The following is an 18,136-nucleotide window of genomic DNA, read 5'->3' as shown; positions in this document are numbered from 1 at the left end:
TATCTTTGTAGTATCTGGTTCTTACCACCAGTGAAATCTCTTATGTTTCTATCTATTGATAATCTATGGTTAAATTACTTTCTTTTCTAGCTAACCTCTTTTCATTTACCAAGTTTTCATTTGTGTGTTGTACTTCCTTAGTTTTTTCAGTTGGTTTCCTATACGCTCCTTCTTTATTTTTAGAATTTGTTTTTTGTCTCGTCTTAGCAGCCTTCTCTCTTCCTCTACTTGCCCTTTTCTTCGTCTTTGGAGCCTTGTGTATGCCTGATTTTTTTTTTGTGCATTGCTTGTGCACATTCCCCATCGTAACAGTTCAACCTTGTTTTTCTTGCTTTTGTCTTCTAATTACTTTAGTTGCTACCTCCTGCAATATAGTTTTACACTTAATTTATATATTATATTATAGTTAAAATCTTCACTTGTATTTTATAAATTTTAGATTTAGAAGTCATTGTTCCTATTAACACAAAAATACTACAATTTGCAGATGATGTGGTACTCTATTCATCAGACAAATCAATTGATGTTTCTAAAAGTAATTTAACAACAGCTATTTCAGCTATACATGCATGTTATGAATGAAATGTATTAACATTATCAGAATCCAAAACAGAAATCTGCTTCTTTTCTAGAAAAGATAGAATTCCAGAAGGGTATATAAACTGTGGTCAATTCAAATTTTCAATGAAAAACTGTGTCAGATACCTGGGAACTTATTTAGACAGAAAACTTGTGTGGAAAGATCACATTCAACATATCATTAAAAAAACCGAAAAAGCTATGAATATCCTAAGAGCTTTCTGTAAAGCAAACTGGGGTGCAAATCCCAACATTAGTTTAATGTTTTATCGATCTATGATACGACCAGTTTTCGATTATAGCTGTCACTTGTATGGAAACGTATCGAATACCCATTTAACAAAAATTGAGGTACAGAAAAATAAGTGCCTACGCTTGTGCCTTGGGTATCTGAAATCTACACTAATGTAATGGAAATTAAAGCTGTTGAATCGCCATTGAATTTACGAAGGCAGTATCTTACCGACAAATATATAGCTCGTACCGTTAGCAGAGACCAAGTATTTCTCAAAGATATTCACAATCAGGCTGTTTTAGATTTGACTAAAAGGTATTGGTTTAAGAAAAAATCTCCACTCGTGGCGGTAAGCTATAGAAATCTGTCTAAATTCAAAGAGGTACTTTATAAGGGTCATCTTCCACCAGTTTATACTGAAAAGCTTCTTGTGCTGTTCTCAATAAAAATCAAGACAGAATTTCTCAATGATGCCCAAGGCCTCATGTTTAACGCAAAAATTCAGAAGAGATGGCCTAATTATTATTACATATATGTTTATTGATGGTTCAAAAAAAGGAAATAACACTGCTTGCGTAGTATACCAACAGTATTCTGGACAACAGCATAAATATAAGTTACCTGATGAAGCCACCATCTACGGTTTAGAGTTTGCTCTTTCTCATGCTTTGACAAAGGAAATGAAGAATTGTGTAATATTTACAGACAGTAAAATTGCATTAGAAAAATTATGTGTAACAAATAAATCCAAGCAATTGACTCATCTTGATATAGAGATTTTAAAATTGGACTACGAGGTTTCAAAGCTCGAAGGAGAAGTTATTATTGCATGAGTCAAATGCCATTCTGGGATAAAGGGTAATATAATAGCCGATGCTTTGGCAAAAGAAGTATTATTAAGCGAAGAAACCATAGACAACAATATTCTACCGGTGTCAGATAGAGATGTATGTAGTAAACATTGGCTCAAATTAAAATGGCAAGCCAATTATACGGAATCCGAAAGATAGTCATCCTTTAAATATTGGCAACATACACTTCTTAAAAAAAGGTGGTTTTATTCAGAGTCCAACAAAAGTTTTATTAAAACTATTAATAGGCTAAGGTCAAATCATGCTCTAACACCTTCAAACATGTACAAAATGAATCTAGCAGACACTCCAAACTGTACTTGTGGTAAATATGGAGATTTAACAAATATCCTATTAGAATGTGTAAGCCAACAAGGAAATATTACATGTTTTTATGAAAACTTACGAAAACTAAATGTCTGTTTCCCATTTCACATCAATGAATTAATTTTCTCTGGAAACGTAAAAATCTTTAATTGTATTTATCAGTTAATAAGAAATTGTAAATATAAACTTTAAACAATATAATGTACTAACCATAGAATTAAGATGAAACTTGTAAGCAATTTGCGAACCACCAATCATGTAATAAACTTTTAATACGAAAAAAGGAAAAAAATGGAGAAAAAAAGGAAACAAAAAAAAATTAATAAATAAAAAAAATATGTAAAACAAAATTATTATAAAAGATGACCAAAACAAAATAAAAAATATATATACATACTACATTCAAATAAAAATTAAAAAAAACACAAACAAACAAAAAAACGAACAGTCAAAACAAGTGAATTCTTTAATTTACTTTTAACTTACATTTAGTACTAACTCGATCTCTAATTGTTGTTCTGTGAATACAAATTACAAAATAGTCTGGTCTAGCCTGGTCAATTGGCTATGCCAATGCCATTAAAAAATCTTCACTTGCATCACCTGTATAGTCCTCTTGCTTAGCTTCAAGACTTTTTCAAATCTCTTGGCTATTGCAGAGTTTTTTAACGCCTCTACATTAAACCTTTCCTCTTTAACTCCTGTAGCTTTCTTTACGTTATAGAGTCTAGTTCTTAATTTTATTTGTAGTAAGTGGTCCGAGTCTTTGTTTGCTCCTGTTTTTGCACATACGTCTATTATTTTGCTGAAATATCTTCAATCTTCAATCATCAATCACTGCATGCTTTATTTAATTAACTGTATTCCTATCAAGGTTTCTCCATGCTTCCATGCTATTTTTGCACACTTCAGTTGCATAGACATGACTAATCATGGAAAGCGGAAGTCACTATTCGGGAGGAGAGGAGCAACATATTTATATATCGAGGCGTTTCAGTCCGTAGACATGCGAAAATCTCGTGAACAAATCCTACAAATAATAAAATCTAATATGAGAATCTAACGCACATGGAATATCAAAAGTCTATTTGCGGCTGAAAAACTTAACAACACAATTAGGGAAACGGAAAGAATGTAACGGAATGAAAGTATTATAACACTAGAAATCTTAAACAGTCGGAAAAAAATGGGCTACTTAAGCTGCATACATATAAAGGGAAACAAAAATCTATCTACTTAATACTTTTATGATTTCAAAAAGAAGAAATGTGTCGCGCTCTCACTCTGTGAATATTTTTAATTATATCTTTTCAATTTACATTATGTTCGAACCATAAAATGTTTAAATGTTTTGTTTTCGATTCACCTTCTACTCTTGCTGCCCGCTGAGATAATAATATATTCTTCAGACTATATATAACTCATGCATGTTTTTATAACTTTCGGTTCCCATTTACATACATCACGTCTATAACTTTTTTTATTTGCATATAATCGCGAGAACTTTTTACGAATGCTGGAAACAGAGAGAAAAGTATCTCTAATTCGGAGTTTATTTTTAACAAACGGGTCATGATAGGGAAGAGGCTTCCTATAAATTTAAACTGCTTCCGGTTTACAGCTCCAACTAATGGAATACGGATTATGCTCTAAGTTTAATCACTCGAAAAATCAGACCGTACACTAAGGCAAAATATGGAACGCCAGAAATATCCCGCAGCTAAAAATCTGCTGTTAAAAATTTTCTCTGAAATTTCCACTTACACATTAATTGATCTGCACAAAAAATGTTTTTTTATCGAAATCTGTTACATTATTATAAAATAGACTTTCGTGGCACAAATAATTATGAACAATAATAATTTGGACTATACTGTGGATTCTTACTGTATAACTTTTGTGTTTCAACGTTTTTATTATAATAATAATTTTATTATTATTTAATGGTATATTTTTGTTGATATATATTAAATTTTCTTCCTTGATTTTTGAATTCTGACTATCAATTCCTTGGTTGCTTAATTTTTGTGGATTTCTCTTGTTCATATTCTTCTTTTGACATGCATTTTGTATAAACTTACGAAATTATTTTTGCGATTGATTATTTAATATCTAGATCAGAGATTCCGAACGTTCCAGCAACTGCGTACCACCTGAAAGTTTTTAAATATTTTAGCATACCAACATCATACGGACGTCTGGGGGTGTAAATTGTAAGATTATCCTCCTACTTCTATTTTGTTTAGAAACACATTTTCTATCAAAAACATATCAATTATGTATTTATTTTTTATTAAATAACTAGCTGGTCCGGCTACGCTTTGCTGTGGCTTGGTTATTATACGTCTAATATGTTCAATTTATTTAACAGAGTTAAGTAAATTTTAAGAAATCCGTGATGGCATCCCCGGTATATCCAGCGAATTTAAAAATTCTCTTGCGTTCAATCAGGTGCATCACGTTTTTTCTTGTAATTTTTCATCTCAAAAATCAAGTAATAAAATCATTAAACTTCTGACAACAGGGTAATGGGGACTACAAAAGGGTAATGGGGACCGCTAAGGGGCAACAGGAACCGTGGTCCTAGTTGCTTCTATGTCAATATTCTCCATTACTCCGAATGTAACTATATCGGATTGTCACCTGTTCGCTATCTCCAGTCCGAACTGTCTAGAAAATTTAGTAATTATTTTTTTGCGAAGTTAGTTACTTTTTGACAGACTCGAAGTGACTGGAAATTACTATACAACCAAGTACACGTATTTATAGCCAATATTAATGGTAAACAAACTAAATAGTATATAAAATAGAACTTTACAAATTACCGACAATCAATATTTATTTATTTGCACCATATATAATAAATAGTTATGTTAAATTATAACAACTTAAATATATCTTTTAAATATATACTACCCAAAATGTTATGGGTTTAGTATGCACTTCCACTATTTAGAATAATTCTTCTTTTTTCAAATAAAGAAGTCCGCAATAGTAGTATACTTGAGCTATTAATACTGAGAAGTAGGAATTGTTGTGTTGTAGGTTTCCGACAATGAATCTGTCAAAATATGCCCGAGCTAAGCGAATGGAGTTTAGTACTCAGTCAAAATACATGCAATGAAAAAAATTTAGGTTTAACTAATTTAGTGTCAGTATTTTGGTATTCGTGAAGTCGATACTGTGTTTGGTTGAAATGGCATGCTGTGCAATGGCATAATGTACCCTGTGTAGAGTGCAACTACTGCTACATTGGTCAGACCAGCCGCTCTCTTCAAGGTCAACTAACGTCCCACAAAAGCGACATTAGGATTTCTAAACCATCTTGTGCCCTTGCACATATTTTATTCTCCATAGAAATATACGTTTCGGCAGGAAAATTAGGAACAAAAGGTTATTGTAAAATAAGACTTACCAAAACGTAAAACGGGACACTGATATTAATGAATTGACAAGTAAAAATTGATATCTGATATCTCATGGTCTACTGTGATTAGTGTATAATTATTTTTATATGTTTTTAAGAAAAAAAAAAAATTTGTTTAATTTACTAATATTTTTATATGGATGGCCGTATCGTTGGTGTTTTCGAAAAGGTAAAGTGGAGATATATTATGACTTTAAGAGTTATATTTTTTATTATTTAAATTTACTGCACGATTTTTTATTTTTCGTTACAACAAAATTTGCAGACTGGATTTTCGTTATTTTTGCGGTAAAAAATAATAAAAAAAATTCTGAACAACTACTTTTTTTATTTTGGAAAAATATAAGTGTTGTTTATAAACAACATTATGCAAATAAGGATAAACTTACAATATTTAGGAAAAATAAAAATGTTTAAAACAGTTCTTCGTTTTAGTGAAGCAAAGTGCTACACCACACTTTTCGCACAATACATGTGTATAGCCATAGCACTGTGGAAATTTGCACCTTATTTGATTTTCGGACCATATAGGCCAATGGTGAATTCTATCTATTCGAACATCCTTTACTGGCATAACCTGTGCTGGACCTTTTCTCTTCTTTATTTGTAGCGCCTCTTCAGTTTCACTTGCCGAAGGTCTTTCCCTTTTTGCAATGGTGAATCGCTCTCCTGTACTGCATAATGCTTCTGCCAGTTGTGTTCTAAACTGTGCGTGTGTGACTTTAGGCTTTACGCCAGTTCTATGTTGGGCTGAATTCTTGTAAAGAATCCAACTGTTAGCAATAGTTAGATCTAGTAGATGGTAAAATATTCTAAAATACCATTTTTTACTCCTTAGAATAATTTTATTTTGTCCCATATTGCTGTCCAACAAATCAACACAGCCCATATGGCCGTTGTATTCTTGTACAAGATATAGACAACTTACTTCTTTTGTACTCTTTTATTTTTTGTCATATCTCTTGGCAGTAGTTTTAGGAACTTCGCCAGCAAAAGTCGATAAAAACGTGAATAATTTGTTATCTTTCCACACTAAGCTACTTATTTCCAGACCATCGCAAGTACCAACAAACTCTACACTAGTTCTCCTTTCTTCATTTTTCATAGCTTTTTTATCCGAAATCTTACAATTTCGAATCCTATTCCTTCTTGCGGTTCCTAAACTGTGAATACCTTGTTTGAAAAGATATACAAGGAGAGGTATAGAAAAGTAAGAATTGTCAAAATAAAGCCTGTGACTCATATTTCTAGGAATAATTCTAGCCAACCTCACCACAACATTTGCAGTTGCTCCAAGGTCACTTTCAAAAGCAGGTCTCGTTTTTTGATTATTCTCTTGTCCTGTATATAATTCTATACGATACGCATATTCAGAGCTACTGCATAAGACCCATAAAAATTTAAAACCCCATTTATGTGGCTTGTTTGGTAGGTACTGCTTTATGTAGTTCCTATCTTTGGTAGAACAAATTTGCTCATTGACGGATTGATATTGTTCCAATGGAATTCCGTTTGAAAATGCTTCATTGAGGTGGTTAATTATTGGTCTAATTTTATAAACTCTATTTTTGGATTGGCATGGGATAAAGCATTCTCATTAATATTGAAATGTAAAAATTGTTTAATTTTTCTCGTACCTGTTGACTGACACTTTTTATTTTCTCAAAGCCAATTTCTTCTGACCAATATGCGCTTGTATTGGGCAAATGAACAAGAGACATATATATTGAAATTCCAATAAACTGCTTTATGTCACTTGGTGTAATATTCAGTGGTTTGTTAGGATTCTGCTGTATGGCATATAAATTTGGCTCCTCTACAATTTTGTCTAAAAGGCTATCTGTGAAGAATAAATTAAAATATTCATAGGGACTTTCTAGTTGTAGGATATGATTTGGAAGACTCTGACTTCCTCTAAATATCAGTTGCTGTCCGGATTAATTCAATTTTTTTTTCTCCATATAATGTCTAAAAATAAATAAACATATAGTATTGTTAATCACAGATTGATTGTAAAATAAGTATACCTTTGCCCTTGGAGTAAACCGGAGTTTCTGGAGGCTCCTCCTCTATAGTGCTATTAATACTATTAGTGTCTACAGCATTCTCATCCATTTCGTTCACTGGTTTAGAATCCTCATTATTGGACTCATCATATGGATCAACTTAATAAGATAAGGTAAGAGATGTGGATCGACAATATCATCATCATCATCAAACCCATCTTCGCTATCCTAAAGCCTATCTATTATATCGGCAAGTTCCTTGACAGTCAGCGGCCTTTTATCTTTCCAACTTATGATGTTTTACCTACAAGATAAAATTTACTAGCTATGCATGATGTTGTTTGTAAACAACAACAACAACAAAAAACATCATTATGAAAAAAATATGCGCAGTATTGTATACCGCAAGACATCATGTATTTTACTTACCTTATTAACGACACGTAAAATATATTTACTCAAATTACTTTGTTAAAACTATCAAAAACAATCTGAAGCACGTGTCAGTGTCTAGTCGTGTACACTACCTAACTAAGAAGACAAAATATTGGTAACCAACACCATATATGATTGTTTAGTCTACTTACGCTGATTAATACTGCATTGTTAGTGAACAACGTCATGCACAAACTGATTCATCTTTATCTGCTATTAAAATAAATGTTTATTTTTGGTATGTTGTTTTTAAACAACATGATGCAGTGAAGGGTTAAATCAGATTGAAATATATTTTATTTAGGTTCTGTGTATCTTTTTTGTCATTGATTGTATTGGTATTTCTTTTTATTTCTATTGATTCATTTATCTGTTCTTTTTGTTTTGTTCGGTTTCAAAAATTTTGATGTTTTTGAAGTCAAACTTATGCTTATTCTCATTTTCATGTTTTGTGAGCTCAGTGACGTTATTTATGTTATATTTGTGAGAACTAATTCTGAGTTGAAACCGTACGGATCAAGAAACTCATAAAACTAATTTATATATATATATATATATATATATATATATATATATATATATATATAAATATATATATATATATATATATATATATATATATGTATGTATATACATATATATATATATATATATATATATTTATATATATATATATATATATACATTCAAAAACTCTTAATACCACTACTTATTATATTCCGCGCAAATTCCAACGTAAAATTGCTAATAAGAGATATTTAAACATATTTAAGTATAAATATTTAAGTTTCAAACCTAAATATACACTAAACACACCTGTAATAGAACAATAAAATAAAAGTGTGCTCCCGTTAATGTAATGCAAATGGAATGAAATGAGAATATAGTACCCTTAGTGACCCTTGGGAATTAAGTTGTGTATATAAGAAACTTGGGCCAACGGCAGCCTCTACTACTACCTTTCCATTTACCGTTTGGTTTAAGTAATTAGATGGTAAGTCCGTTGATATCCCCGGCGTATTAGAGACGCGCCAAAGGGACTCGCTACTACTACTACAAATAATATAATATACATTTATATCTATATATATATATATATATATAAATATATATATATATATATATATATATATATATATATATATAATTTATCTGGCCCATTGTTAAGACCTTGTACATTAGGTAAACAATTGTTACCTGAAACCGGGCTTTTGAAATACTATTATCGGGAAACCCAGGATGTTTATATTCGGTACTAATTGAAGTCAACCATTTACTGCTAAACAAACTTTAACTGTTTATTCAATTCCCCTACAGTATAAATATATGGACTGTATGACATATGCACTCTAGACATGTAATATGTGTTACATATACCTTACAATCATTAGATAATAAATTTTCTTAATCTTTTACGTGGTATGTCAAAAAATATGAATTTCGGTAAAGAGTAAAGTACCTTTATATTTCACAATATCAACAACTATTTTAAAGAAAAGTTATTTAGAATTAAAAACTTGTTAATAATATGCAATTAAATCCTCCTAATTGAAAAAAAATTTGCAAATTCTTAATGCACAATGCAGAGGAAGAACCTATTGAAAGACCGAGAAAACGAAGAGAGAATGATGTGGATGAGGATTAAGCTCATGAAGATAAAGCTTATGAAGAAGGGGGCCATAAATTCTAACAAAAATATGTTAAAAAGATGTGTAAATAAGCTCTGTGGAAAAACAGCTTCAAAAACAAACATGAAACTGATAAAAACACAAAATTATGAAATACTAACTAATAAAAAAGACACATGAAAATTATTATTATTATTGTCTTGTTTATGTAATTTTCATTAATCAAATGCTAAATATATTATAAGCTAAGTAAATAACAATATAAATGAAGACATTAAATCCTAAGATCCAAACAAAAACAAACTTGACCTATTATACAGTGTGGCGCATCGAAAACAGAGGCATTTACTGGCAGATGATTCCTTTTTTGAAAAAACGCTCGGACCCGTCGATTTTGTTTTCGAGGGGGACACAAAATTGGCATAAAATCACTTTAACATTTGCAGCCCCTTAAGCGGGGGTGGCATCATCCCTAAAATCTTAAATGAAAAGGGGGGTCGAATGATCCATTATTTGAAAGGTCTTTCAACTCCCTTTATAATGATGTAAAATTCATGTATTCAATTTAGTAGTTTTGGAGATTTATTGATTTAAAGTTTAAAGTAGACTTTAATAGGTACATCAAATTAGTTTGTACTTCTTTCAGAAGAAATTTGAGTAAAAGCATTTTCTTGATAAGTAAATGCTTTTATTTACTACGCCCATGGTTTATTAATAATAAAAATAGCAATTGAAGTGTCCTTTGTGACAAAAAAAGTTGTTTCTTGAAGAAAGATAAGTAGAGAATGCCACGTACTTATTTTAAATAGGAAATAGTACATTAGTTTGCGATTGATTTGACCAATCTTTGTTGTTAAAATATCATTTATTGCTTTATACATAAATTAACCATGGTATATTCCACGGCAGAAAGGGTTCAAATTATTGAAATATTTTTCGGAAATAATCAGTGCGCTAATAGAACAGCACAAATTTTTAATGAGCGACATGAGAACAATAATGTGCACCGAAAATATGTTCTAGAACTTGTAGCTAAATTTCGGGAAACTGGATCAGTCGCCAATAAAAAACGTAATATTGAAAATCCTATAAGGAACAAAGCAACAGAAGTGGGGGTTTTAGGGCAAGTTATTGTAGATCCTACATTAAGTACCCGCAAATTGCAAACTTCGTGTGGTGTTAGTCGACGTACTATCCAACGGATTCTAAAGGCCCATAATTTCCATCCGTATAAAATTCACCTTGTACAAGAACTTAATGAAGACGATTTTGATAAGCGATTAGAATTTTGTGAAGTTATGAGTGAACGAATTACAAACGATGAACAATTTTTATTTAACATTTGCTTTTCCGACGAATGTTCCTTTTTTTTAAATGGCGAAGTAAATCGTCATAATTGTCGATATTGGTCGGACTCTAATCCCAGAATTTACCATGAGGTACACACACAGCAGCCACAAAAATTAAATGTTTGGGCTGGCATTTTTGGCGATCATTTGGTTGGTCCTTTTTTCTTACCTGGAAATTTGACTGGTGAAATGTATTTAGAATTACTGCAAAATGCCATAGATCCTGCGCTAACAGATATAATTAAAAATCAGAATGATGGTCGATACGTTGAGAATATGTTGATGTTCCAACAGGATGGTGCCCCACCACATTACGCATTAAGAGTTCGGCATTATTTAGATCAGACCTTTCCAGGTCAATGGATTGGTAGAAGAGGTGCCGTTGAATGGCCTCCAAGATCGCCAGATTTATCACCTTTGGATTTCTTTTTGTGGGGTTACTTAAAAAGCAAAATCTATACTACTCAGCCAACATCCTTAGAAGATTTACGACAAAGAATTGTGAATGAGTGCCATCAAATTACTCCTCAAATATTGCAAAATGTCCGGCAACGTTTTCAGCAAAATCTTTATTATTGCATGGAAAGTAATGGTGGCCATTTTCAACATTTACTCGGTTGACAGGTCAGTTCATTCTTTATTTTTTAACAACTTTGCTGCTATGTATTGATCTCCTCTTACGATGATGTATTTAAACTTTAAATCAATAAATCTCCAAAACTACTGAATTGAAGTACATGAATTTTACATCATTGTAAAGGGAGTTGAAAGACCTTTTAAATGATGGATCATTCGACCCCCCTTTCCATTTAAGATTTTAGGGATGGTGCCACCCCCGCTTAGGGGGCTGCAAATGTTAATGTGATTTTATGCCAATTTTGTTTCCCCCTCGATAACAAAATCGACGGGTCCAAGCGTTTTTTTTAAAAGGAATCATCTGCCAGTAAATGCATCTGTTTCGTTTTCGGTGCGCCACCCTGTATAGTTAGTTCTGTTTTATTTTACAGATACTTATAAATCTGGTTCGGAAACTAAAGAATTTGTAATAACAGCACGTTTTCAAAAATACTCGAAATACAGACGCCAATATCGTCATTATGAATATGAATATGAATAAATAAAAGTCAATCAAATATCGGTGCAATTGAGAAATATTGGTTTCTGTCAGTATTTTAGATTAGTTTAAGTCAGCATAAAATGTCATTCATTCATTGACTAAACCTATTAAGCCTTCACTTTAGATGTTTGCGTCAGAAATAGTTTTGGTATTCATTTAAAAATATTGGATCGTTTATCACCTTAATTTATTATTTAACAGATATTGGCAATAGATTAAAAATATGATTGATAACGAATTGTATATTATTTTATTTAAATAAATATACTCATTGTCTTTTCTTTGATTTCCAGCTTACTCTCTGGCTGCCCTGTTAGGTCTGATATGTGTGCTGCCATTCGCTTGGAGAGTCTTAGTTCACAAAGAACAGGGAAATTGGGATCAAGCAATTCCAGCCTACTATTTTGCACATTTAGAACTATTTCTCGGAAATGGTTCGTTAGGAGTAGGCGTTATGATGCTTTTGGCCCTGACATTAGAACGCTACGTTAGCGTATGCCATCCAGGTCACGCCAGACCAATTTTGGGGTCACCAATTCGAGTAGTTGTAATAATTCCATTAATAACCACCGCTCTCTACATTCCAATATTATTTAGAAATAAAGTTAAGACTTGTCAATTGTTACCAGAAAATATAATTATATACCAGAGGGTAGAAGACACCAAATACTTAAATAACCCCATGTTTAGTGTATACAAAGTCGTTTTAGAACTCATTTTTAAGGTGATTCCAGTAATATTACTTGCAGGCCTTAATTTAAAAATTTTGATTGTCTATCGAAATTCATGTGATAAGAGGAGAAAAATGACGTTAAGTAGAAAAACCTCTGGGGAAGAAGATCCAAAAAAGTTCGCTGAGGAAAGAAGACTTATTTTATTGTTGGGATCAACAAGCATCCTATTCTTGGTCTGTGTTACCCCTATGGTTTTGTTAAATGTCACACTGTCATATGCCAACTTGGTGAAATTTTCGTATCAGGTATGTATATCAACTTATTTATTTCAATGTTCATTTTTTGGGTGAACTTATGTTCTCTTAAAACAATGTTTTTGTTCTTTCATTTTAGACAGATCTATACATACAGTAAGTAAATCGTTTAGCTGGGCACAGCTAATATGCATTGAGGTAAGTATGACAACTGCGTTTTCTCGACTCTAAGCCAATATCTCACCCCACAAATAAGCCATATATACATCTTAGAATATGTTAGCTGTACGCATTTATTTTCATTTGGAACTATAACGAGGAGAGTACCATTTAAAATACTTATTTAAACTTCTCCAGAAATGGTTCATGCAATTAAATGGTATTATTAACGTAATTCTTTGACAGAATGTGTATATCTATTTGCTAATACTTTCAAAAATAGACCTATACTTGTAGACAAACAATTAATTGCAAATATTTTTTTTATTTAAACACAAAACCACATCAACCGCGCAGGGTTATTAGTGGATATAACAAATACATGAAATATTACATTAAATAAAATTGAATAACTTGATGTCTTTTAAATAGCTTAACACTATTGAAATTTTTTTGGTGAGAACTGTCTTGAGATCATCATCTGTGAATCCGTGGGATCTTCTTTTTTCCTTGAATTGAGAACAATCAAGCAGGATGTGTTTCACAGTCAGTGGAATAGAGCAGCTGGAGCAGATAGGTAGTGGTTCTTTTGTTATTAGGTATTTGTGTGTTAAGGCAGTATGTCCAATTCTTAAACGATTAATAATGACTTGATTTCTTCTGTTTAAAGGAGTCTCCAGGACATCAGTTATATTTGAGCAAATTACATTTAGTTTAGTACCTAATTTTTCGCAATAATGTTGCCAAGTAATAATACAGTGGATTTTAACCAGGTTTTTTAGATCGGTGTACGGATATGTCTTCAATTTTGCAGGATGTTTTGAGTTCATTCGACTTTTGTTAGCCAGTTGGTCTGCTTTTTCATTTCCGTAAATACCTATATGTGAAGGTACTTAAATAAAAGCCGCTTCCTTTCCTAATGATCGAAATTTTTCTAGTTCGTTTTTTATACTCTGTATAATAGGGTTGTTGGTATATATTTGTTACAGTTCCAGTAATACATTTAATGAGTCTGTTACGATAATGCACTTATCGTTCTACTCTTTTCGAAGAAGATTAGGGCTTCCAAAATAGGTGTAGCCTCACCTGTTAGTATACTGCAGTTGATTGGTATCGATATGCTATAAGAATTTTCTTTATAGTAGTAGGCAGCACCGTGACCATTTGGAGTTTTAGAGGCATCGGTAAAGATTTGCAAATAATTAGGATAGTGGTCTAGAATTTCCATGAATAGAGATTTAATTATTATGGAATTTGTAGTTGATTTGGGATACTTTGTAAGTGTTACGTCAATAGTTAATGGGTGGCTTGTCCATGGGGGATAGTTTGCATTTATATTTAGCGATACATTGATATGATTCATATCGAAAGTTGTGATCTTTATTCTTTCTATGAGGGGTGTAGAGTTTTTGGTCTTATTGTTAGGAGGAAGTCCAGGATTGCAGATGTGGAAAAATATAGGATGCTGTTTCTGGGATGATATCTTTGCAATATAGTTCACGGATAGTTGCGGTCGTCTTATATGTAAGGGAGGTTCTCCATTTAGAACTTGCATACTACTAACCGGACTCGTTTTAAAAGCTTCCAGTGCTGTCAAAGCTGTAGATTGAATACTGTTTAGTTTTGACGTGACAACGTCTTAAATTAGGTTGTGGCTCGGAGTCACTCATAAAAAAGTGTAACGCCCGCTCACGTCTGTTACGATGAGTCACCGAACGAGAGAGAGGCCCGCCGGACCGGCGAATGCCTTGCGTCTCTCTCCCACTCAAACATGATCGGTCCGCTGGTGCGATGCTATTTCTCCTATCATCGTCCTATCCTCAACAAAATCACTCAAATAGAAATTAGTTAAGTTTAAGTTTACATGTACAATGTTTTAGTAAACAAAATATATTTCTATAGTTAAAATTTGTGCAATTCTTATTTTCATTCAATTCCTTGTTCCTATTGTGCAATTTAATAATATTCATATCAATAAATATTCTACCGAGAAAAAGACGTTGTCACGTAAAATCTTCGCCCGTAAAACCGACTTTACAGGCAACCGATTTTTTTTTATATATATACAGCATCGTAACATATGCAACCATAGTAGATTTTAGTTCTAATGAGCGATTTGTAAAGCCTAATTAATATTTTATGATCAGCACCCCAAATTTTGTTGGATAATATTTTAAGTAGATTTAATCTCTTTTGACAGGAAAGCTGTAGTTTATTTATGTGCGAATTCCAATTTAAAGTACTCTCAAAAGTTAGACCTAGAAAGTTTATTTCTTTTGACTGTTCTAAAGGTAAATTATTTAATATTAGACTAGTAGTTGTGAGGTGGGTTTTATTTTTATTAAAAATAATGTATCGTGTCTTTTCAGTAGAAAAAACAAATCCCGTTTTTATCGTCCAATTACAAAGCCGATTTAGGAAACTCTGTATAATTTTAGTTGCTGTCATTAGATTATTTGATTTAGTATAAATAACAATGTCATATACGTAAAGACTTGCTTTAATGGGTGCTTTAATTACATCCATAATACTATTAAAAGCGATTAAGAATAAAGTTGGACTAAGAATCGAACCTTGAGGAATTGCATTATCTAGTATCTTAGATGAGCTTTTAATACCATTTATTCTAACTTGAATCGAGCGATTTTTTAAAAATTTTTTTTTATAAATGCAAGTACCTTGAATGCCAGTATCTTTCAATGTTTGTAGAATACAGTGTCTCCATAGTCTATCGTAAGCTTGGGTTATATCGAAAAATATTACTATTAGTTTTTGGTTATTTGCAAAAGCTTCATTAATTGAAGTCTGTAATACAACGTGATTATCTAATGTGAACCTGCTTCTTCGAAAACCACTTTGAAAGGGAGTAAGAAAGTTATTATTTTCTAAGTACCATATAAGGCGGAGGCTTAAAATTTTTTCTAGGATTTTGCACATGCAACATGCAAGAGAGATGGGTCGGTAAGAGGTAGGGTTGTCTTTTGGTTTGTTAGGCTTAATAATGGGAATGATAATTGCTTCAGACCAAAGATCTGGGAATTCATGCTTTAAGAAGCAGGTTTTAAATAAATCTAACAGAATTAATTTGGCGCCGAATGGTAAGTTTTTTATGAAGACTGGTAGAATATCATCTGGTCCTGCAGATGTGTTTTTTATATTTGAGAGAGAAAATTCTAACTCTTGAAGAGTTATAGGAGCATTTAAGGGGCTGTCAGAGTTGTTAATGGAGATTGTAGAAGCTTCTATGTTTTTCTTATATGTTAGGGATTCGTCAGAAATATTTTTGTCGCTAGAATTTTGTTGATAGACAGTAGCTAAAGTTTCTGCGATTGTATTTTTGCAGGTGATTGCAAATATTGTAAATAGTTTTGAAACACATTATTGTTCAAAAGATTGTACAAAATATCATAAAAGAATAGAGATATCCCTGGAAAGTCAATAACAAATCAAAAGTATTTGTGCTACCATTGAGGTGGATAACTTTAACTAAAAGTGTCGCAAAGAGTTGAAGTTTTCGCATACTACAGTTAATAAAGTTTAAAAAAAATATGGTCTTAGGAGTTTTAAATATTTAAAAACCTAGGATTTATTAAACGAAAATGAATTTCGTACAATGGAGTTTTGTGGAAGCTGCAATGAATGGATCTCACGAAAATGACAATTTTATAAAAAATATTCTTTCCATTGATAAATGGTTATTTTTAGTACGGGGTTATCAAAATCCTTCCAAAATGCGGTATTGGTTCTAGAAAAATGAACATCGAATTATTTTACTGAGGGCCCAACGTCCTAAAAAACTTAATGTATGGACCGGCATCTTACTTGGCTTACTTGTTATTTTGTACAGTAGAATGTATTGTTCGTTTTTGTCATTTTATTTAAATGAATTATTTATTTGTTTTTAACAATACTTTTTAAAAGTAAAAAGACAGTTAAGATTTCATTTCACGTACAGTGCGTCTGTGTATCCGCTTATACGTATTTCACCCTAATAGGGATCATTAGAGATAGCTATTCAGTGAAAATAAATCTTTTCTGTCTTAGGAAGCAACTCTAACATGGCTTCGTATAGACGCAAATAGCGACATCTAATATTAAAATCCGTAAACTAATTTTCGAAACCAAATTCAGATTTATGCTTTAATCTGTGCCTTCTAAGAATTGCAAGGCAAAACAGACATTGATAAAGGTGTTAATAGAGACATAGGGAATCTAAAAATTGCATTCCACGACATGTCTCCTCAATTAAGCAAAAATCCTTAGCGAATTTGGTTTCTAGTATTTGTACAGAATATATCGGAATAAAAGTAAAAAAGAAGGTTAAGATCTAATTTCACGTAGAGTGCATCTGTGTATCCGCTTATACGTATTTTACCCTAATAGGGATCATCAGAGACAACTATTCACAGTCCCTCTGAAAGTGAAAATAAATCTTTTCTGTCATAGGAAGCAACTCTAACATGGCTTCGTATAGACGGAAATAGCGACATCTGATATTAAAATCCGTAAACTAATTTTCGAAACCAAATTCAGATTTATGCTTTAATCTGTGCCTTCTAAGAATTGCAAGGCAAAACAGACGTTGATAAAGGTGTTAATAGAGACATAGGGAATCTAAAAATTGCATTCCACGACATGTCTCCTCAATTAAGCAAATATCCTTAGCGAATTTGGTTTCTAGTATTCGTACAGAATATATCGGAATAAAAGTAAAAAGAAGGTTAAGATCTAATTTCACGTAGAGTGCATCTGTGTATCCGCTTATACGTATTTTACCCTAATAGGGATCATCAGAGACAACTATTCACAGTCCCTCTGAAAGTGAAAATAAATCTTTTCTGTCATAGGAAGCAACTCTAACATGGCTTCGTATAGACGGAAATAGCGACATCTAATATTAAAATCCGTAAACTAATTTTCGAAACCAAATTTAGATTTATGCTTTAATCTGTGCCTTCTAAGAATTGCAAGGCAAAACAGACGTTGATAAAGGTGTTAATAGAGACATAGGGAATCTAAAAATTGCATTCCACGACATGCCTCCTCAATTAAGCAAAAATCCTTAGCGAATTTGGTTTCTAGTATTCGTGCAGAA

At 32.0% G+C, this 18,136-nt stretch overlaps 1 protein-coding gene across 4 annotated transcripts in view; it reads left to right on the top strand.

The window, feature by feature from the left end:
• Window positions 1-18,136, top strand: part of LOC140445761 (probable G-protein coupled receptor B0563.6) — a 294,516-nt gene that overhangs the window by 264,315 nt on the left and 12,065 nt on the right. For all 4 annotated transcript variants that reach the window (XM_072538085.1, XM_072538084.1, XM_072538087.1 and 1 more), the window contains one exon: window positions 12,248-12,933. In XM_072538085.1, the coding sequence (XP_072394186.1) occupies window positions 12,248-12,933 (686 nt within the window). The remainder of the gene's footprint in view (window positions 1-12,247; window positions 12,934-18,136) is intronic.

Source organism: Diabrotica undecimpunctata, chromosome 7, assembly GCF_040954645.1.
Source record: "Diabrotica undecimpunctata isolate CICGRU chromosome 7, icDiaUnde3, whole genome shotgun sequence".
Lineage (NCBI taxonomy): Eukaryota > Metazoa > Arthropoda > Insecta > Coleoptera > Chrysomelidae > Diabrotica > Diabrotica undecimpunctata.
The sequence above is the reverse complement of the archived record's forward strand: the minus strand, read 5'-3'. Positions and strand labels throughout refer to the sequence as shown.